Source organism: Centropristis striata, chromosome 23, assembly GCF_030273125.1.
Source record: "Centropristis striata isolate RG_2023a ecotype Rhode Island chromosome 23, C.striata_1.0, whole genome shotgun sequence".
Lineage (NCBI taxonomy): Eukaryota > Metazoa > Chordata > Actinopteri > Perciformes > Serranidae > Centropristis > Centropristis striata.
In genome coordinates this window covers 17,833,346-17,852,206 of record NC_081539.1, presented here as the reverse complement: position 1 = coordinate 17,852,206, position 18,861 = coordinate 17,833,346, and the positions used below count along the sequence as shown (strand labels likewise).

At 42.7% G+C, this 18,861-nt stretch overlaps 1 protein-coding gene across 4 annotated transcripts in view; it reads right to left on the bottom strand.

Annotated features, from left to right (window-relative positions):
* Nucleotides 1-18,861, bottom strand: part of sulf1 (sulfatase 1) — an 83,649-nt gene that overhangs the window by 18,103 nt on the left and 46,685 nt on the right. For all 4 annotated transcript variants that reach the window (XM_059326656.1, XM_059326659.1, XM_059326657.1 and 1 more), the window contains 4 exons: nt 4,906-5,204; nt 3,854-4,093; nt 2,991-3,142; nt 96-265 (listed from right to left, as the gene is read on the bottom strand). In XM_059326656.1, coding sequence (XP_059182639.1) covers nt 96-265; nt 2,991-3,142; nt 3,854-4,093; nt 4,906-5,080 — 737 coding nt within the window. In that variant the 5' untranslated portion in view covers nt 5,081-5,204. The remainder of the gene's footprint in view (nt 1-95; nt 266-2,990; nt 3,143-3,853; nt 4,094-4,905; nt 5,205-18,861) is intronic.

Sequence of the window (18,861 nt, the reverse complement as noted above, 5' to 3'; positions counted from 1 at the left end):
CCATGAAAAATGGATAGCAGAAGATTTCTGTCTGAAATAGACAACCAGTCTAGCAGTCTACATCCAGTGACTATGTGAGTCTGTATGTAACTTACATGTGCTGTGAAGCATTGGGGAAATGCTCAGCATATTGTGGAGCTGAGTCTTCTGGGCCATGAGGAGCAGCGTGACTGATGACCATCATCACAGGGCGGTGAGGGTACATACGCTTGGACATGCGGAAAAAGTTGGTGCTGTCGTTGGTGATCAGATCTGTGAAATAGTCCTGGAAAAGAGTAAATAAATAGGAATTATTAGGTGCTGCAGGGCCAAAATCCCATCTACAGAAGGCTAAAAGAGATGGTGGAACTTGGGGAAAATGCAAAACAACATGAGCTTTGATAAAAACTCGTTTGCAGTCCAATCACCATGACATGTTGCTTTCCCCTCATCCAGTCATTTTTAGATAAATGGACAGGGGCCAGTGGGGATATGAACTGGGGCCATTGAGTACACTACACTACCAATCTGTCGAGTCAACAGCTGGCAGCTTGCCTGTGTGTGTGTAAATGTGAGTGTGTGCTTGAGTCTGTGTGTGTATGTGTATACAGTATATGGGCTGTTGCCTCATCAGTGAATCTCTGCACTATTGAATGTGACACCACTTGATGGTGAGAGGAGCCTGGCGCTCTCAAATGGTATGTTGTTATGACAGCTCCCACCCTCTACTCCTCTCTGAGCTTCTTTTTCTCCTTTAGCTTCCTCCTCTCCTATTTAGCTCCATTTTTATTTTATCCCCTATCTCTTAACACGTTTTCTTTCCTTGTCACGGATTCATTCGTGGAGATAATGGAACACACAAATCAGACACAATGAACCTCAACAGTTATAAGCCTCAGGCAATACTACGAGGGAAATGAGCTGGAGTGAGTGATGACTTGTATTGTATACAGGAAATGAGAAAGACACAAAATCCCTGAATGCTCTGTTTTTAGATTTTAGTTGCATGAGAGAGAAGACAACTGAATGAATGAAAGTGTAACTTACTGTAAAGAGCTTAGACTCAGAAAATGTGACAATGTCACATCAAACAACCCACAGGCCTGACATTTTATCAAAACCTTTATTTCAGGCGTGGTAGAGTCTGTCTTTTTAAATGCACAGTAGGTCACACCCTGAACTAAAATCACAATCGCATTTGCCAAGTTTCCAGCAGATCAACCATTCTACCTGCAGTTTTGGCACGCCGCAGTTGTTGTCTGGCATACCGCATGCGGAAGGGAGTGCCAGGTTCAGAATGAAAGGGTAAAGGGTTTTCCTGAAATGTCAGAAGTGGGTTTGGCTGATTCATCCTGTCTCTATTAATAGGCTTTATAGCCAGGCCAGCTTTAAGGGCCTGGCGGCTGCACATGCCCATGGAGGCTGGTGATTGCGTGCACATGGAGAAGCATTGCCATACTTGTTTTCCCTGAGTTGCCAGCTCTCCAAAATCTGAGCCACCGTTGCTGAGGGCTCTGGCAGGTCAAAAGGAAGCAGCAGTGTCATGGGGAATGCCTGGCCAACAGCTCGAAAGTGGTCAAGGGGATGAGGAGTATCACTTTCCCCATAACCATTTGGACATGATTAGTTCAAAGTGGTAGTCACATAATACAAACCCATTCACACATGCTTTGATTTCCCTAATGACTTTCACCCATTTAAATTGAGGTTTTGATATTTAAAGTTTTATAACAACCTACATGGATTTGCTTCAGTGGCGCCGGGCATTATAACTTTGAATTTACAAGATTTGTGATATCAGTTAATTTAATTCTGCTTGATCTTTGATCAGAGTTTCTGTTAGCATTGATGACACCAACAAATGACATCTGGCTTGTAACACAGGCAGCTTTGAGTCTTTATGACTGTCTTCTGTCATGGAATTTGAAGAAGAAAAAAAAAGTGTATGGCTCATATTCTCCAACTTAATCTCACGCAATAGGTCTTCGACAAAGGCCTTAACCTCAATGAACTCATCCTCCCACAGATGGAAAATGAAATGGGACCTAATTAAATGAAATCACCGGGCAAGTGCCTCATCTAATCACAATGACTTGGTGTGCCAGCTGCACTCTGTGTGGAATATCATAACCTTCTAACCCTGTGTGAATCTTAAAAAAAGAGGAGTTGAGGTTGTCTTAGTGGTAACAGGTTCATGGTTTTTGACAGTAAATAGCAAATAGTGTGCACATTTGGTTTTAAACCACAATCTGCTGACCAAGCCCATGTCATGTAAACACCTCGGCCTCAGCTTGTGGGTAACTGTACACCTCAGTCCAAGTTGGCAAAGGAATAGCAGTCCAAACATTTGTTTGCCCATCCTTTGGGCAGGCGATCTTGAAACTTGACACGTATCCAAACTATAAACCCTCCTCATGGATTCCTCATGTACCCAGGACTACGCTACCTGGGAAGAATTGGCATGGAGCTGGGAAAACAAACTGACAGCTCTTACAAAAACATTTGGGGAAGATTGATGACCGATGCCATCCAGAGACTAAACCACAGTGTTCATCTCCAGAGTCTGACAGTGGTAAAGTGAAATTTCCCCACGTTTTTTAATGTGGCACAAAATCATTCTGCAAAACTTCACAGCGAGACAAAAAAAAGAATAAAAGGGCAGACAGACAGAAAGAGAGACAAAAACAAATGCAGGGTGGTGTTTATCACAGGCTTCTCATAAATATGCTTCAGTTTTACAGCGTCTAAATGTTGAGGTGAGGCGTGTCATAATAAAGGGATCCTGCAGAAAGAGTAGACAGCAACTCGAGTCATTCCCTTTAATTCTCGAATGAGAATTCCTGCCAGCCTAGATCACAACACTGTGATAAGTGAAGTGCTTCCCTGTCTGTATTTATAACTAGAGTGGAACCTGCAATTTGTCAGGCGACTTCTTTATATTAGGTGATAAAGCGAAAACAAATGAGTGATTGAGCTAACAGTCCCTTTTAAGAAGTTCTAGGAGCACATACCTTGGCATAATCGGCACCATGTTTCTCCTTGTAACCATTGCGACAGACAGTGTAATTATAGAAGCGGGAATTTTTGATCAATCCAACCCATTCACGCCACCCAGGTGGGATGTAGGTGCCGTTGTACTCATTGAGGTACTTGCCAAAGAAGCCTGCAGGAGAGAATGAGAGAGAAGGGAAGGTTTCTTTAAATATGCAGTCTCAGGCCATAAATGCATGTTTTCTTTGTTTTCTTATGAATGCACCTGTGAAAAATATAATTGTGTGTGTCTGTGTGATTTTTTGTGTATGTGCATGTGATGCATAACTTTGCTGCTTGTCTCCTTTTCCTCCTGGCTTCACTGCACGACATTCTCGGATAGGCTGGGCAGGGAGCCAGCCTGTCCTCAAGGAAGCTAATTGCAGACTAACGCATCAGCTCTAAAACCACAAGCCGTGCTGCAGTCCACAGGACCCCACTGAGCTGCCCAGTCCAACGCCTGCCCATCACTCACACAGACACTGTCTGATGGGACAGGACAGCGACCTGGCATGCTCACCTTGTTTGCATTTCTCACAGCAGACAGCCAGTCGGGGCGGTGGAGTCTAGCTTACTGTAAAATTTGCATGGACTAGCACGAGAGAATATTGAGGGCCCAGGAGGACATTTGAGCTGGTGGTGATTGACAGTATAATGGCAAAAAGTGAGATAATGCCCAATCAGAACCTGAGAAATGCCACTTTTTTCCATGTTAAACAATGGGAAAACATCACCAAAACTGCATTTATAGTTGTTAGGTGGAAATGCAGCAGGTCTTAATGATGATTACTAAATATAGATAGATAATGCCGATAAATGTGAGTGCATGTCTTTGTTCACCAACCTGTCCTGTAGCCGGTGTTGTTGAGGTAGACGGCGAATGAGCGTGGCTCATGCTGAGCCTGCCAGGAAGGGGAGGAGCAGTTCTCATTGTTGGTGTAGGTGTTGTGGTTGTGGACGTACTTGCCGGTCAACATGGAGGACCGTGAAGGGCAGCACATGGGTGTGGTGACAAAGGCATTGGTGAAAGATGTGCCTCCATCTTCCATTAACTTACGGGTTTTATTCATAACCTGTAGAGAACCTGGAGGAAAAGGTATGAAGGTCAGTGCTGAATGCTGAAGCTTTACTGAACACTTTTGTTTTTGCAAGTGTATTTTCATTTTGCATGTATACTATGAAGAAAACAGGTTTTGTCAATCACTGGTGGAGACAAAAGGAGTAACCATCTTTTTGTTTTACAGACTTTGTTGTGGTTTGTTGTTTGTAGTTTTATTTTTCTTTGAGGTCATCTTGTGTCTTTATGTTATTTTGTGTGTCTTTGTAGTCATTTTTGTCTCTTTGAGGCTAATTGTATCTCTCTTTGTAGTTGTTTTATCTCTCTTAGTGGTGGTACATGTCTCTTCAAGGGTCATTTTGCAGGTGGAGGCGAGGAGGCCCCCCTGAAACTTTGATCGCCTGGGCCTTCGCCCGGTAGGCCCGTTCAATCATTCCTCTATCGTGTCAATACACATCATGATTTTTTTTTAATTTATTTTTTTATGACAATCACTTTTATCAAGTAAATAATATGGACAAGCACACTTCAGTCTACTTAAATCACTTGACCTTTCCTAGCTGAATTCCCTGAGTGGCAAATAATTATTATTCAGCAGTTAATAGGCCAGATGGCCATTCTGCTCTGGCTTATGGCCTCTATTTAATATTTCATGTGTGGAGAAAGATCACATAAATCCTGATTTCCACAAAGACAAAGGAATTGATTACGACAGTGCAGAGAGAAAAATAGATAAAATCACAGAATTCCCTCTTTTAAAGTTAGACATAAAGAGGACCCAAATGAAAAGTGAATAAAGCCCACAGAAATCCAGGAAGACCAGTTTGTGCCAACCTTACCCAGCTCAACGTCCTGGTCGTCAGTCATGATGAGGATAATGTTGGGCCGGATGTTTCTGCGGTCTCTCTGGATGCGACCCCTCAGGCCCTGAGCCCTGGTGGTGGTGAAGGCCCAGCTGCCTGGAGCCCAGTCCAGAGACAGCAGGGCCAACCAAGCCAGCCACTGCATCAGCATGGTGCCCGAGATGACAAGAGACGGGGTGGATAGATGGGAGGATTAATGGCAAGATGAAGGGAGGGAGAAGAGGTCCAGCCAGGCCACTCACTCACACCCGTGCAGCTCTCGCAGCCGTGGTCGACTATGAAGAGACAGAAGGAGAAAAACACATGGAGACATTACAACAAGGAGAGAAAAAAAGAAATAAATGGGGCTATTTTAAAGTAGCAGAATAGAGAATTGCATTATACTCAGAGAGACGGTCAGTGAAAAGCCAAGATTCCCTCCAGGAACATTTAAGCGTATTTACTTCAGAGAAATTGTGTGCATCTGTTCACAAATCATGCTCAAACACAACAGTTTATCCATAAACAGAGAAGCCAGAAAAAATTCTTCCGCACTTTAGCCCTTGATGGTGTACCAAGGAAAACTAACCCAGCAGTTCCAACAAAAGTTGCGTGCATACTGAAACCCCATCAATACACTCCCCTGTAAACAAAATCCCTTAACATCAACTCTCCTGACCTTAACTGAAAAAAAAGAACTAAATCACAGCAAACCATGAAAACATTTTAAACAACAAAAGCAGAACTAGAAACACAGATCTTACCTCAGAGAATCCCATAAGTCTCATTTTGTTTGGCCTTTTTTCATGTTATCCAAGTACTTTTTCTTGTGTTTTTCACTCTCTCCTTCTATGTCAGATAACACACACTCACACACGGAAACTCTCTATCTCTACTGGAGAGCTGTTCTACAGCTAACTGTGCTGAGACTGTGCCATTGGCTGCCTGCACTCAAAACACCCACAGCCACTCTCCTGTGTTAGCCAATCGTTGTCCACCTTCCACCTGTCACTCAAAAGTCACCCCCTGGTGAGTCAAGCGTGACAGAGGGCCGGTGGGGAGGATGGGACCACACTAGGGGGGAGGGGGTTAGGGGGCACGGGAGGCGGAGAGAGGGTTCCGCTACATTAACCCCACTGCCACTGTCGCCAATCACAGATTACCACTGAGTCATCATAGCACTTTGCAGCCTCTTGCTCACTTACAATGTCATGGTTGGTCAGAAAAAGACTGCATATCCTTTGCTTAAATGCAGTGTAAAATTAGTCCTAGTGCTAAGCCTGAGCTCTCTAACTTAAGAGGATGATAAAAATAGCGCAGATTATTATGCCGCAACAACATTGATCTATAAATCAAACAAGACTGAGTACATAAGTTATATACAAAAGTGGTTAAATATATCAGGTAAGTAACATTATATATATATATAAATATATATATATATATTCATTCAGTAATATATGTGAAAGAATTGACTTGTGGCTGTGGGATGAACCATGACGCTGTAACAATAAGCACTCCATCATTGCCTGTGAAAAAGTGCCTTATGGACAGCAATCCCACTGAGTGGCACCATACTGCTCGCTATTCTGAGTTAATGGCCTGAAAACAAATGGCAGGTCTATGACACCTGAGCCTGGTCAAACCCCACTGGGTGGCTCCGCCCTTACCCTCATTTCCACAAAAGGGCCAGAGACAATTGGCAAAGAGCAGAAACTGTACCCTAAAATAATAATCACTTATTGTGTCCAACTTGTAATGGAAGGCACTCTGGGTATGTGTCAAAATTTTGAATGATAATTATTTTTGTCATTAACGTTCTTCTGTCTCTTCATAAACACACACAAAATGCAAATCCAGAAAAAAAAACTGCATCAGTTGCGCTCATTGATGTGCCAAACAAATTGCCCTATTATCTTCTCTTGCCAACACATCAAATAGGTCAATTGGTGAGTCTTCCTTGCACTCCATTGTGTATCTGTATTTCCTTTAGTCAGATGCTGCATGTGATAAACAGAGCTTAAAACGGAGCTTTAGGAGCACTTTGGTCAGTCCTGCGTTTCAGACGAGCAGTGTCCGGGCCAGCCAGCCCAGTCATCGTGACAGCCCTGTGCAAACATTGGCGCCGTTTGGACAAACACCCCTCCAGCGCAGGGTGGCAGAGTGCACAGAACCTCACAGTGAATTACACACACAACACAAACTACTGTACAAACATATGGTGACACGCAGAAACTCATAAGACACTCACACACAACGCTTTTCTCCCATAAAAACACATTCTCCTGCTGTGAGGGTCCAAGTCCTCCTACAGAAATGGGAATGCTTCCCAGAAACAATAGACGCAGCCCAAATCTCAAGTCTCTATTTCTGTCGAGCTGTGGGAGACCTGAAATCAACTGTAAACCAGTCAGCCAACTAGTGTAATGTTAGCACCCAGCGCAAATTCAATTTTACATGCCAATGGTTCCCAGCAATAGCCTCTTCATGCGACTTAAAGAAGTGAGAATACAGACAAGAGGGTTCATTGTGAAATTTGATACAAACCTTGTGGTGCTGATGTGGTTAGCTATAGTGGTATCAATAGATACACTGTCTGAGATGGCAGGGCTAATAAAGTGCCACACATAACAACCAATGGGATGTGGGCCGGAGTTACGCAGGCAAAACGACACTGCTGCCGCCACGAACGAACGCGGACCTCCCCTTGTCCTTTGGGCTACCTCTCATCCTAACTCAATTTCACCTGATCCACTTTCCTCACAAGGTCAACTGAAGTTCACTTATAACCAGAAGGATTTCCAGCAGCTCCGTGTCTGCCAAATGTACCCCTGGATCATTTGACAGCTGTCCATCTCAAAGTCACCCCTAATCAAAGGAAACGCCACTATTATTTATTTATCTGGCATCCCCAGTAACCTGACTTTTTCATGCCAATATGACATATGGAACTTTAAACTACCACAGGAAATGACCAGCTTAGTGACAAGACCACATGTAGAGATTAGCTGCTGCCGTTTCTGGGGCAGAGGTAGACTGATGGTAGTTGGACGGCTTTTAGACCTGTGGCACATGTAAGAAGTTTCCTGTTCCCATAGGAGGAAAATTAGAAAAGTGGCTGTACTCACTATCAAAATTACAATTCAGGAAATCACATTCCCATCACAAACAAAACAATCCAGAGTTCGTTTGGGACTGGATAGAGACCACTTCCCCGAAGGGTCTTGGTACGGTTGTTTTGGTGCACACCTAAGTGAGATTACTGTGTTCACACCTGCCTAAACGAACTGCAGTTAGGAGTAAAACCAACCAGAGTCCAATTTTACCGGACTAAAAAGAGCTGGAGGAAAAACACAAAGAGTAGCACAGGAAAGCATTTTTTTCCTCACACAATTGTCTTTGCTAAAAGTCAAGGGAGCCAAATTAACTGCACAAAGTGCAAAATTAACTCACCATTAATGGTAAATACTTAATTTATTCTGTTAACTTGAATACTAAAACTACATACGCCTCAGATTTGAAAGTTGGAGAAAACCTAAATTGTCCAGATTGGACAGTTTAAATGCTGCTTTAATCATTGATGGTTATTAGGATTAACTGCACAAGATTAACTGAATTAGATCCGTGTGTTCAAACACAGCCACTACTGAGTGTTTTGTTTTGTACACACACTTTAAAAAGTCTTATCCAGAGTTCTTGGCTTTAGGCACACTTAGGGATGAGAGGCAGCAGGGAAGGTACCCAGTGCATCCAGCTCTAAACATTGCTGGATGCATTTAAACCAAAGAAGCAGCTCAAACTCTGTAAAAACAAAAGAAAATGAGTAAATATGCTTAAATCTGAAAGTTATTATATCGCTGGCTTCTGAACTCTCCTCTGTTATTGCTACTGCTTCTTACTTGCCTCTGAGTTAAAATGCATGTTGCCAATTTCATGAACCCATTGAGAACCCTCTGTGAGAATTATGCTTCATGCAATTTTCATAAACTCTTAATTTTGAATGAGTCATTTATTTATGTCATCTAGCGTGATATAAGTAGAACAGTCTTCTTCTATACATCTGTACAACAGACAAGAGGTCTTTATTCCTGGACAGAGTCTGAGGACTAGGGAGCACATTGTTTCTCCTTCCTCATTGTTTTGGAGGATTAGCACTAATGACCCTTTAAATGAGCCTGTACTGTACTCATCATGGTTAAGCTGGGGGAGGAATATTGGGGAAGGATGGGAGGAACGTAAAATGCCCAGGGGTTCAAAGGACTGGAACAAAAAGGCCACTATGGAGTTTTCTGACACACAGCTGCCAGATACATAAAAGATGTGCAATTTTCAGATTAATGGCCATCAACACTAGGGACTTTTAGCACACCTCAACAGCCTACTAATCTTTACTTTCATGACAGTAAAGTTTTTTTCTTACTTTACTTGCAGAAAACAGCTCATTCACTTACTCTCCTTTGGCAAGGGCTGCATTGCTCAGTGATTTGGTATGGCTGCACAGACAGCTGTGCTTTGTGCACTGAGTAAAGCTGAACATAATAGAGTTGCTGCTTGTGTAACCATCCAGGGCAGTACTATTTGGCTGGTTGGCAGTTGTGCCCTCCAGTTAGGGCCTCAAACCACACACCCTGCTGCACCCTGACCCTCCTCTGACCCGAGTGGTAATATGGCTTTGATGGTGGCTTGTTTAACCTAACCTCAGCAACCTGAGGCTACCCACACACAGGGGTTAAGAGGGGAAACTCTGAGGGAAGAAAAATTGGGCGGAGGGGGGTTCGGTACAGAGGTATGAAGGTAACAAAAGTCTTGTAAAAGCCTGGTTGTGATTGGCCTGCATATTCATTTCAGCAATGGCAAACAGGCAGCATCTGGCTAGGGTTCTGTTTAGTCAGCAGTGGCAGTCTATGTATTTATCAGCTGTCACTGAAATACAGCAGACGCACTGAGAAGAAACACACTGACTGACAGCAATGAATCCCTCTATCCCTTAGAGCAGTGTATTTGTCCACTAATGTGTGTCTGCCCACAGACTTAAAGTCCTGTTCCTGTTAACATGGAGAGTTTCAGAGGTGAGGGGGTTCACCTTCCCAAAACAAGATGCAAGTCAAACCCAAACCAGATGCCCTGCCCCACAAAGTAAATCAGTCATTTATAAAGAGCCTAACTATAAAGGACAATGGCCATTTCAAAGCACCTCAAATCCCCTCTTATTCCTGTCCAGTCTCTCTCTCTTGCTCCCTCTCTATTTGCCCAGGCCATCTGTAAGGCAGCCAAGTCACAGAGGAACAATGGCAAAGAGAGGGGAATTAAAGTCTGATGGCATAGTTTGAATTCTGAAGGCTGTTCTACAACTATAGGCTTAATGACTCGCAAAGGCCTTTCTGCATACAGTCACAACTTTGTGCAGGAACTCCTCTCAAACATCTACCACGAGAGAACAATGTGTAGTGAAAAATAAGAACGACAGAGTAGAGATAAACATATTTAGCTGAAAAGAACTCAGGGACAAAGCAGACGAGATAAAGATGGAGAACAACGTTAGCGCTCTTGATTTTTGCTTCAGACCAGTGACATTTTTAAATGCAGGCTGATTGCTCCCTCTCCATTTCAGAGAGGAAAAAATAATTATTGTGAGGCCTTAGATTAAGGTTTGTCCAAATATTTCTGTAATCCGAGGGAATTTGGCTGGTCTGCTGCCACAAGGACTGACGAGGGCCTTTTACACTGAGGAGCGCCTGTGTCAGGGCTCGCTATGCCCAGTAGACCAAGGGCAGCACATTGTACCCACCAAGGGCCGCCCATCAGCCACGCTGAACTGCCTGAAGGAGAGCTCTGTCCTGGTGCACTCACTTGGCTGTGGGTCTGCACTGGGAAAACGCTCAGACCTTGGTGTTTTCAGACTCTTAACTCCACTGATTTGTTTGACCAAAATGCCCAAATTGGTGTAGGATCTATGACAAAATTCCAGTGAGAAAACCAAGCACAAAGCAATGAGGAGAGATCACTGGCTCCTTGTTCCAGCATGTTTATTGCTTCACAACTCTTAACTTTCACAGGCACATTCAGAGTCTTTGTTTTGTCCACGTTACAAGTACAAAACTTCAAATGTTATAGCTAGAAATGATTCCCATCCACCGGTATGTGCTGTGTTTGGGGTACAACCCAGGCTACTTTAATGAAGAAGAATGGCCGCAATTCAGTGAAATGTGAACCTGGAGTGAGTGCATTCATGGCTATTAGTTAAACCCCTCATGTTTCTCTCCGACCTGGTAAGAGACCCTTTGTAGTGCCAAGGCTGCCAGGCCACCCCATCAATATTATGGATGCATCTTAATGTATAATTAAATGAATCCTGGTCCAAAAGACTTCAAAGTGGGAATGGCTTGCGGGCCACCAGGTGGTCTGATGGAAATCATGAGGGGGTTTCAGAACCCTAAGAGGGAAATGATTAAAAAACACACAAGGTCATTTCAGAAATGGGGAAAGCTGCCTGTATTTATTTATGTACTGAATGTGTGTGGGTTCCTGTCCTGAAGTCCTGAAGGTGGTGTGTATTTAAGTGTTCATGTCCTTAACTATGGACACCCTTTATTGAGGTCTGATTGTATAAGAAAAAGACATGGTCATACTGACAAATGGGGCTTAGTTTCAGTCAGTACGACTGGTAACACCCACAGAAGCTCCTTTCACACATGCACTGCAAGTGAACTAAACTACCCGACATTACTCGGAGGAGCTATATGTGAGAATGCAAATGTTCTAATCAGTAAGAAAAGGCATTAACCATGCCAGCTTTCTGTTACAATTTCCATGTAATGTCCAATGTTTAAACCGAGTCATCGTCCGGAAAATTCACAGTGAATGAGTGGATGTGTTGATGACGTTTCTATTATGCAACTGGTGTGAAATTGGAAAAATATTGCCGATGGGGAAGATGGTGGGCCAACGATGAAAATGTCAGACAAACTCAAGGCGCAGTAAGAGACCCAGGAGAGCATTTCCAGTAGGTGAGAGTTCTTCTGTCAAGGACAATCTGTGCTACATGTGTGAAAGGGACTGGACCTTTCTGTGAACATTGTCCGGAGTTCATATGAGAAAACAGCAATACACTCATTAACATTATGTTCAGTTCCCTGATGGAAATTTTGGAAACTATAAGAAGTCAATTTCTGCCCCCACTTTTGACTGATCAGTAGTTCTGCAGTGATTGCTTTTATTATGTTATATATATGCTATCAATACAAAAGCACATAAAAATGTTTTTTTAGTTTTCCAAAAACATGTTCTTGTCTACTGTTGAACTTGCTTTTCAAGTGAGGTTCTATTATACAAATGGAAAATCAGATTTTACATTCAAGAGGGTGAGGAAAAGAGTGAGAGAAACGGTGTGGAAGAGAGTGAACAAAAGGAAAACCACTCCTCTGATTTATTGTGTGATATGAAAACATGGAATCACAATCAGAGGATCAGCAGCCACAGTTACATGATAGGACTCTCGAGCAAGAACTTACTTGTTAAATCTATTCTAAGCCATGAATGGAAACCATTAGCGATAGACGACCTCAGATGAATAAAATACGCCGCATTTATATTCCTCCAGCCACTTTCTTGTCAAAACCCACACTGCCATCAGAAACACTCCATCAGGCTGCGAGAGCTCCAGAGAAAGTCAGAGCGAGAGGGAGGATAACGTATTGCTCACTCACGGGTGGCTTTCTTGTCTCTTTGACTCGTCAAATATACCCCAGATAAATTATTCCTTTTACCACAAAAGAGAGCTATGGCAAATTGCTTCAATGGGTTTCCACTGAGGTAATTGTCAAGAATAAAGAGATTGACTTCTTTTCCATGAAATCAGCAGCATGGTGGCACAGAGAAAGAACGACAGACGGAGAATGACAGAGAACGACAGAGAGAGAGAGAGAGAGAGAGAGAGAGAGAGAGAGAGAGAGAGAGAGAGAGAGAGAGAGAGCACAACTTAATGCTCGACAATGTAAATCAGAGACACAATCAGATGACTGTACACTGAAATGAATACAAATTCAAGGAAAAATATGTTTGTCAGCTGTTTTGTCTACCAATATTATTGATATTATGCATCAAATTCAACCAATAAGCATCTAAATTCAATGTTTCAATCCTACACTTAAATTGAGTTGATAAACAGACTTCAGTTACAAGTGAATAGCTAATGTGGACAATTTGGACTTAAAAACACTAATAATACTACAAATGATTTCTGTTTTTAAAATTGGGCATTAGCCAAGTGGACTGAAGTGTGGTTAATATCACATAAACAATGCTATCTGCTGACCCATAGAGCCAGCTAATGCTGGAGTAAATAACTGAAACATGAACAACCTTTAAAAAAAAGTTCCTCTACTAGTGTGAGTACAAACCAAATCAATTCTGAGCGGCAATCAATAAAAAAAATAAAAAAAAAATAGGGAGATTCCTCATGGTGAGGTGGTAGCAGCTCAGTCAGCAAAACCCAGTTAAGTGTAGTGCTGCTGCTGGCGCATGAAACTAAACACCCCTAAAATGCGGAACATGTGTAGGCATATTCTCTGGGAACCGTAGACAAACATAGACCATGAGAACCAGCCTGCGTGACCCTGGATGCCATAAACAAACTTCTCCATGGCTGTGACACACCAACATGATACCACTCATAAAAACGCATTCGTCCGATTGCACCTGTGCCTGTTCAGCACTCCCTTCTGTCCATGCCTGTGGGCATGTATGCGTGTGTGTATTTGGATATCATATACTTTGTGTGTGTGTGTGTGTGTGTGTGTGTGTGTGTGTGTGTGTGTGTGCACTAGTCATTCACTGAAACAGCCAGAGTAAGAATCTGTCAGACTTGAACACAGACAGACACGTAACCTGTAATTTGTACACAGGGGAGCTCTCCTTTCCATTGCCTCTGGCTCAGTGTGTGGCTTTCCAAAGCATGCAGCAACGTCATTTGTAATTTAATTAACTTTATCCTGCCTGGCAAAAATTCCAGATCTTAGTGCATTGCAAAATATCTTAAATACGATATCTACTGAAGACTAATTGGCTCACGAAGCATAAAAACAGGAAGCTTACCCCTCCAAATACTTCTATTCCTTAACATGTGAGCCAAAGTCGAAGGAATGCAGTCAATGCATCATCCCAACATGCTCAAGAGACACCCGCCAAACTCAGCTGTACTTGCTACAGGCAATTCAAGGAGAGCTAAGCAAAGATAATGTGTGTCGTGCAATGCTGGACCCTGTCAGTATAAACAAAGTTGCTCAACCTTTTATACGACAACTGTTCAAGTTTCCAGCCATTCTTCATGCACATGGCAAAGACTGGCCGTTCAAGTAAGGGCAAACAGGACCAGAGGCTACCAGTAGCACATGGCCAAGTCCACACATATAAGAGTTTGTGCATGTACACACACATAGACGCACACGGGCAGAGGAGGGAGTGCTGGCAGAGGCTGAATGTGTTTGCCCGCTCCAGGGGAGAAGGGAAGAAAGGGAGCAGAAGAGCTGAAACAAACGCATGCTGGCTTCTATTAGTCGAGCTGTGGAGTGGGATGGAGGGGTGAGGAAATGTATTCATTCCCTCTGCCCCCCCATCCATTCCCATCCCTCCAACCCTCCCACCCCATTATCTCCATTCTGGAAAAGCGGCGGATGAAAGGGACAACCCCCCAGTGGCAGCACTTCTTCCTCCAAACTTTCGCCGACGCATTCTGACGGCTGCTTAATTGTACGTGATACAGGCAGGGCCCTTTCTCTTTCAAATCTAAAACAGATTGCTTCTCCCTGGGGAGGGGATTATTGGACAAGAGAGATGACAAAGCAGGGAGAGTGCAGCCCTCTGGGGGGTGGAGGACGGAGGGGGTAAGCTTGTGCACAGTGTGTGTGTGTGTACATGTTTTTCTATGTTTCTCTTTTGTACATGCCTGTGTCAGAAGAAGATTATGTTTGTGTCCAAGTGTTTCAAATGCGCGCACGTGTGGGTGACAACCAAGAGCGTGTGCGCAAGATCACGACAAGATCATTGGATCCTTCTGTCCACTTCAAAACACTACTTTCTTCCACTCGTCTTCACACGTTCACACCTCCCTTTCTCTTATCTTGGCCTCTTCTCCTTTATCCCTCTTCCACTTCCCCCTCTGTGTCTCTCTTGACCCAGCTTTCTCTTTCTCCCTCTTAAGCCCATGCTGCATCTATGTGCAGTGACATTTGAACAAAAGCTGCTCCGGACATCACAGAAAAAGCATTGAAATCCTTTTTCTCTCACTCTTTGGCTAAAAATGCACATTATTGAATAACATCTAACAGCAATCTCACATCTTCTCTATCGTTTTTCATCCTCAGGGCAAAATTACAAGGACCTGGTCAGAAGTCAGGAGTCATTTCTTGCTGTTGCATAGCTGAACATCTACTGAGAACTTTGCAAAACCCATACTTCACAAAATACATCTTCTCTTTCCAACTAGTAATCAGGGCAGAGACTCAAGACAAAGACAACTGAAACAATGCCAGACACAAAAGTAACATGTTCAAGCACTGTATTAAAAGGTCAGACAATCAGATATTCCTACCAACTGAATGTGATGTTTGCATGCCCTGACACTTACTGCTCAAATGAGCGGCTGAACAAACACTTGGGGGTGCTATCGTGAGCTCCCAAATACCCCAAAATAGATCCATGCAGTGCGTCTGTGTGGGCATCCAGATATGTATGACATATTTCCCTGGAGATATGTCTTCAGAAGTCAAGGACGCATCTCGTATAAAGACTGGATATAAGTGCCTGGAAACTCATGGAAATGTTTGATCAGTAAGGACAACAAAGGAACTGAGAAAGTGGCTGACTCATATAAAGATAGCCTTTCGAGATCCCACATAAATAAAAGCATGCCAAATGCTCACTGTTCAAATACTGGTCATTTGCAGTGATAGGACTGTGCAATCTACTCCAACGCTACTATGCAATCAGGCTAGTATGAGGAACACTATCATTAAGCTGAAGAGATAAACAAGTGCCGGAGGAGAGGGTGGTTTAGGAAATCTTTTCTTAACATGCTCGCACACAAGAGAACACACACAAACTATAGTTATATAGCATCTTTTGCTGGATTTTCCAAAGAGATGAAAAATGTGAGGAACTGACATTCTTGCTGTCCAAAGAAAACGTTTTGAATAATTCAGTCAGAGTATACATTAAATTGTCAGCCAGTCTAACTGATGAGGTGCAGTATGATTTAAAATAATCTATATGTATTGGGATAATGCATCTCCAGCTCTCTTTCCATTTTTCTCAGTTTCAACACCATCTAAACTGCATTTTTATTGGCTGTGAGTATCTTTGTATTCTTACAGGATCATGGAAAGTCATCTGCAAGGCTTTCAATTTTACTCCAACCCTATAATGATAGAATTCATAACTGTGACTTCTGTCATTGTAGGGTCAAACTGAGAAAGTAAAGCGCTGCATGATGAAAGTCTGACTCGGCTGACATAAAATTATGGTGCTGATCTGGAGAGAGGCTTTTGATTTGGAGAAGAATAGAAAAAGGTAGAATACTTGCTGAAGACCGTCTCCACTGCTCTGACACATAGAAGAATCTCGATGATATTTCAGCACATTTGAGAACAAATGCATACATTTAATGCCCTTTTCGTTTCTTGCTTTAATTAGTCTGCCACGAATGCCTTTGACCTTGTTCATCAGTCGGCATGCATGGAGTCACGCAAGATGTCTGGGAAGTCTCTGATTCACTGTGGCTGGCATTTAAAGGACGGACACACACACACACACATACACATACAAACACACACTCCTTGGATCCCATTTGTACAAATAATGAATACCACAGATACTACCCCTTCCCTTAAACTCAGTCACTCAGCATACTTATCAGAAGAACGAATGACTTCACGTATTGCTTTCTCACACACGCACGCACGCACGCACACACACACACACACACACACACACACACACACACCACGGTAGATTCGAGTGATGGCAGAGCCGCTACTGGAACAACGTTTGTCTTGGCAAGCGGCTACCCCCCAGAACCTAATTATTTGCAGCAGCTGCTCTTGCTCTTGTTTGTAGCACAGTGAAGCTAAACTGTTTAAAGGATCTCCCTTCTCTTCTGAGCTGGCAGGCAGCGCTGCCTTTTAAAAAGCTGCTTTGCTATGCTCTGGGTAGGGTAATCAGAAATTTAATCTAAACGCTGCCGGGTGAAACTGAAGTGAAGGGAAGATTTATGGATCAGTCTCGTCAATGCTGAAAGTTTAAGTTAGGCTTCTACATATTTCTCCGGCTTTCTCATTCAGTAACACATTGGCAGTGCCACTATATTGAAATGTAAGCCAGTTTGCTACATTATTGCCAATTGTCCCTGGCACAAGCCATCCACTTTGAACAAGACTGCTGCATAATTTTGCCATTTAGGAACACTAGTTTAAATTCTTAAGTTATTGAGGACTGGTGCAGTTCACATTGATCCAATACACAATAAAAAAAAAATAAAGAGTCCCAAGTCACTCACATTTAAATAGAGGAAATGTAATAACATGTCACACTCAGTTAAACTGAAGTTTAATGGAAGCATAAAATTGATTTTAAACAAGTTGTGTTTACATATCGATCTAGTTTTTACAGAAAAAACACATCAATGAGTTGAACTTTAATCAATACCTTTTTTTTTTTTTTTAACTATACCCATGTCCAAAATAACAAGACAATAAACTTTCCTTCCCAGTTCTCTCAAAGATCTTTCAGCTGTTTCCCGAATTGATCTGGTCATGCAACCAAATTTTGTCTCCACTGTACTTAAAGCAGCAGTCATCACAACCTATTGGTGGTTGTGTTAAATACTTCAAGTAACAAGCAGGAAGTGTAGCTACGGCTGGTTTACCAAGGTAAACACAAAGTCACACAACAGCAGCTTTCACCAATACAACCTCCTCTCCTCTAAGCCCGGCTGCTGTCCACACAGTCTTTCACAGCTGCACAATCTCCATTTGCAAACACCTCATGCACACACACATACAGACACACACACACACACACACACACACACACACACACACACATATACACAGTGCCTGGAGCAAGGTATAAATACTATACATCATATTCCCACTCCACTGGCAAGCTTCCCTTCTCACTTGACTTGAGTTAAATAGCTGCAGTGAGGTGCACATTCTGAGTCTCTGCCTCTCTGCTTAGCTCTGACAGTTTGTCCGGAAAGCGCTCTTCAGCAGCTCATCCATTTAGCGTATACTGACACGTTCTGCCAGAAGTGCACTCTGAATAAGATTTATGAAAAAACTTATCTGGGCCGAAGTGAGGGAACGTTAAATGCCACACTGAGTTTTGGGAATGTGAAAATTTGTGTTTTAATTTCCTAATCAGAACTGACAGAGTTAATGAGGAAACAATTCATCTTCATTAAAGACTTTAGGATGGAAAAGAAAATGATGCAATCAGTATATACAAACAGAATAAAATAAACTCTTGCTTTTTTAAACCTTTTCTATATTTTGACTCATAATATGACCTCACTGACACAGTTCATTATGCAGCACACTTATTTGTGTGACAGCAAGCGTTTTTAAATCTACAGTAGCTTCAGTTCACTTCCAAACGTCCTGCATTCAGAAAACTAGAAATTAACAGATGGGTGCTTATGGATTGGGGAAAAAATGACATTAATGGAATGTGCTGCCTTCTAATCCCTTGAGACGGAGGAATTTGCGACGGAGGGAATTCCTGTCATTCAGGGGGAAAACTATGAAGTCCAGCACACACAGAGCTGCTGTACAGGCAACACAGATTCACTGCACTTGTAGACTCGCTCCTGACTGTATGCTGCATCAAAAATGTACCGGCAAAACAAACACGCACAGAAACTGCAATATCAGTGGAAAATAGCAGAAAATAAACAAA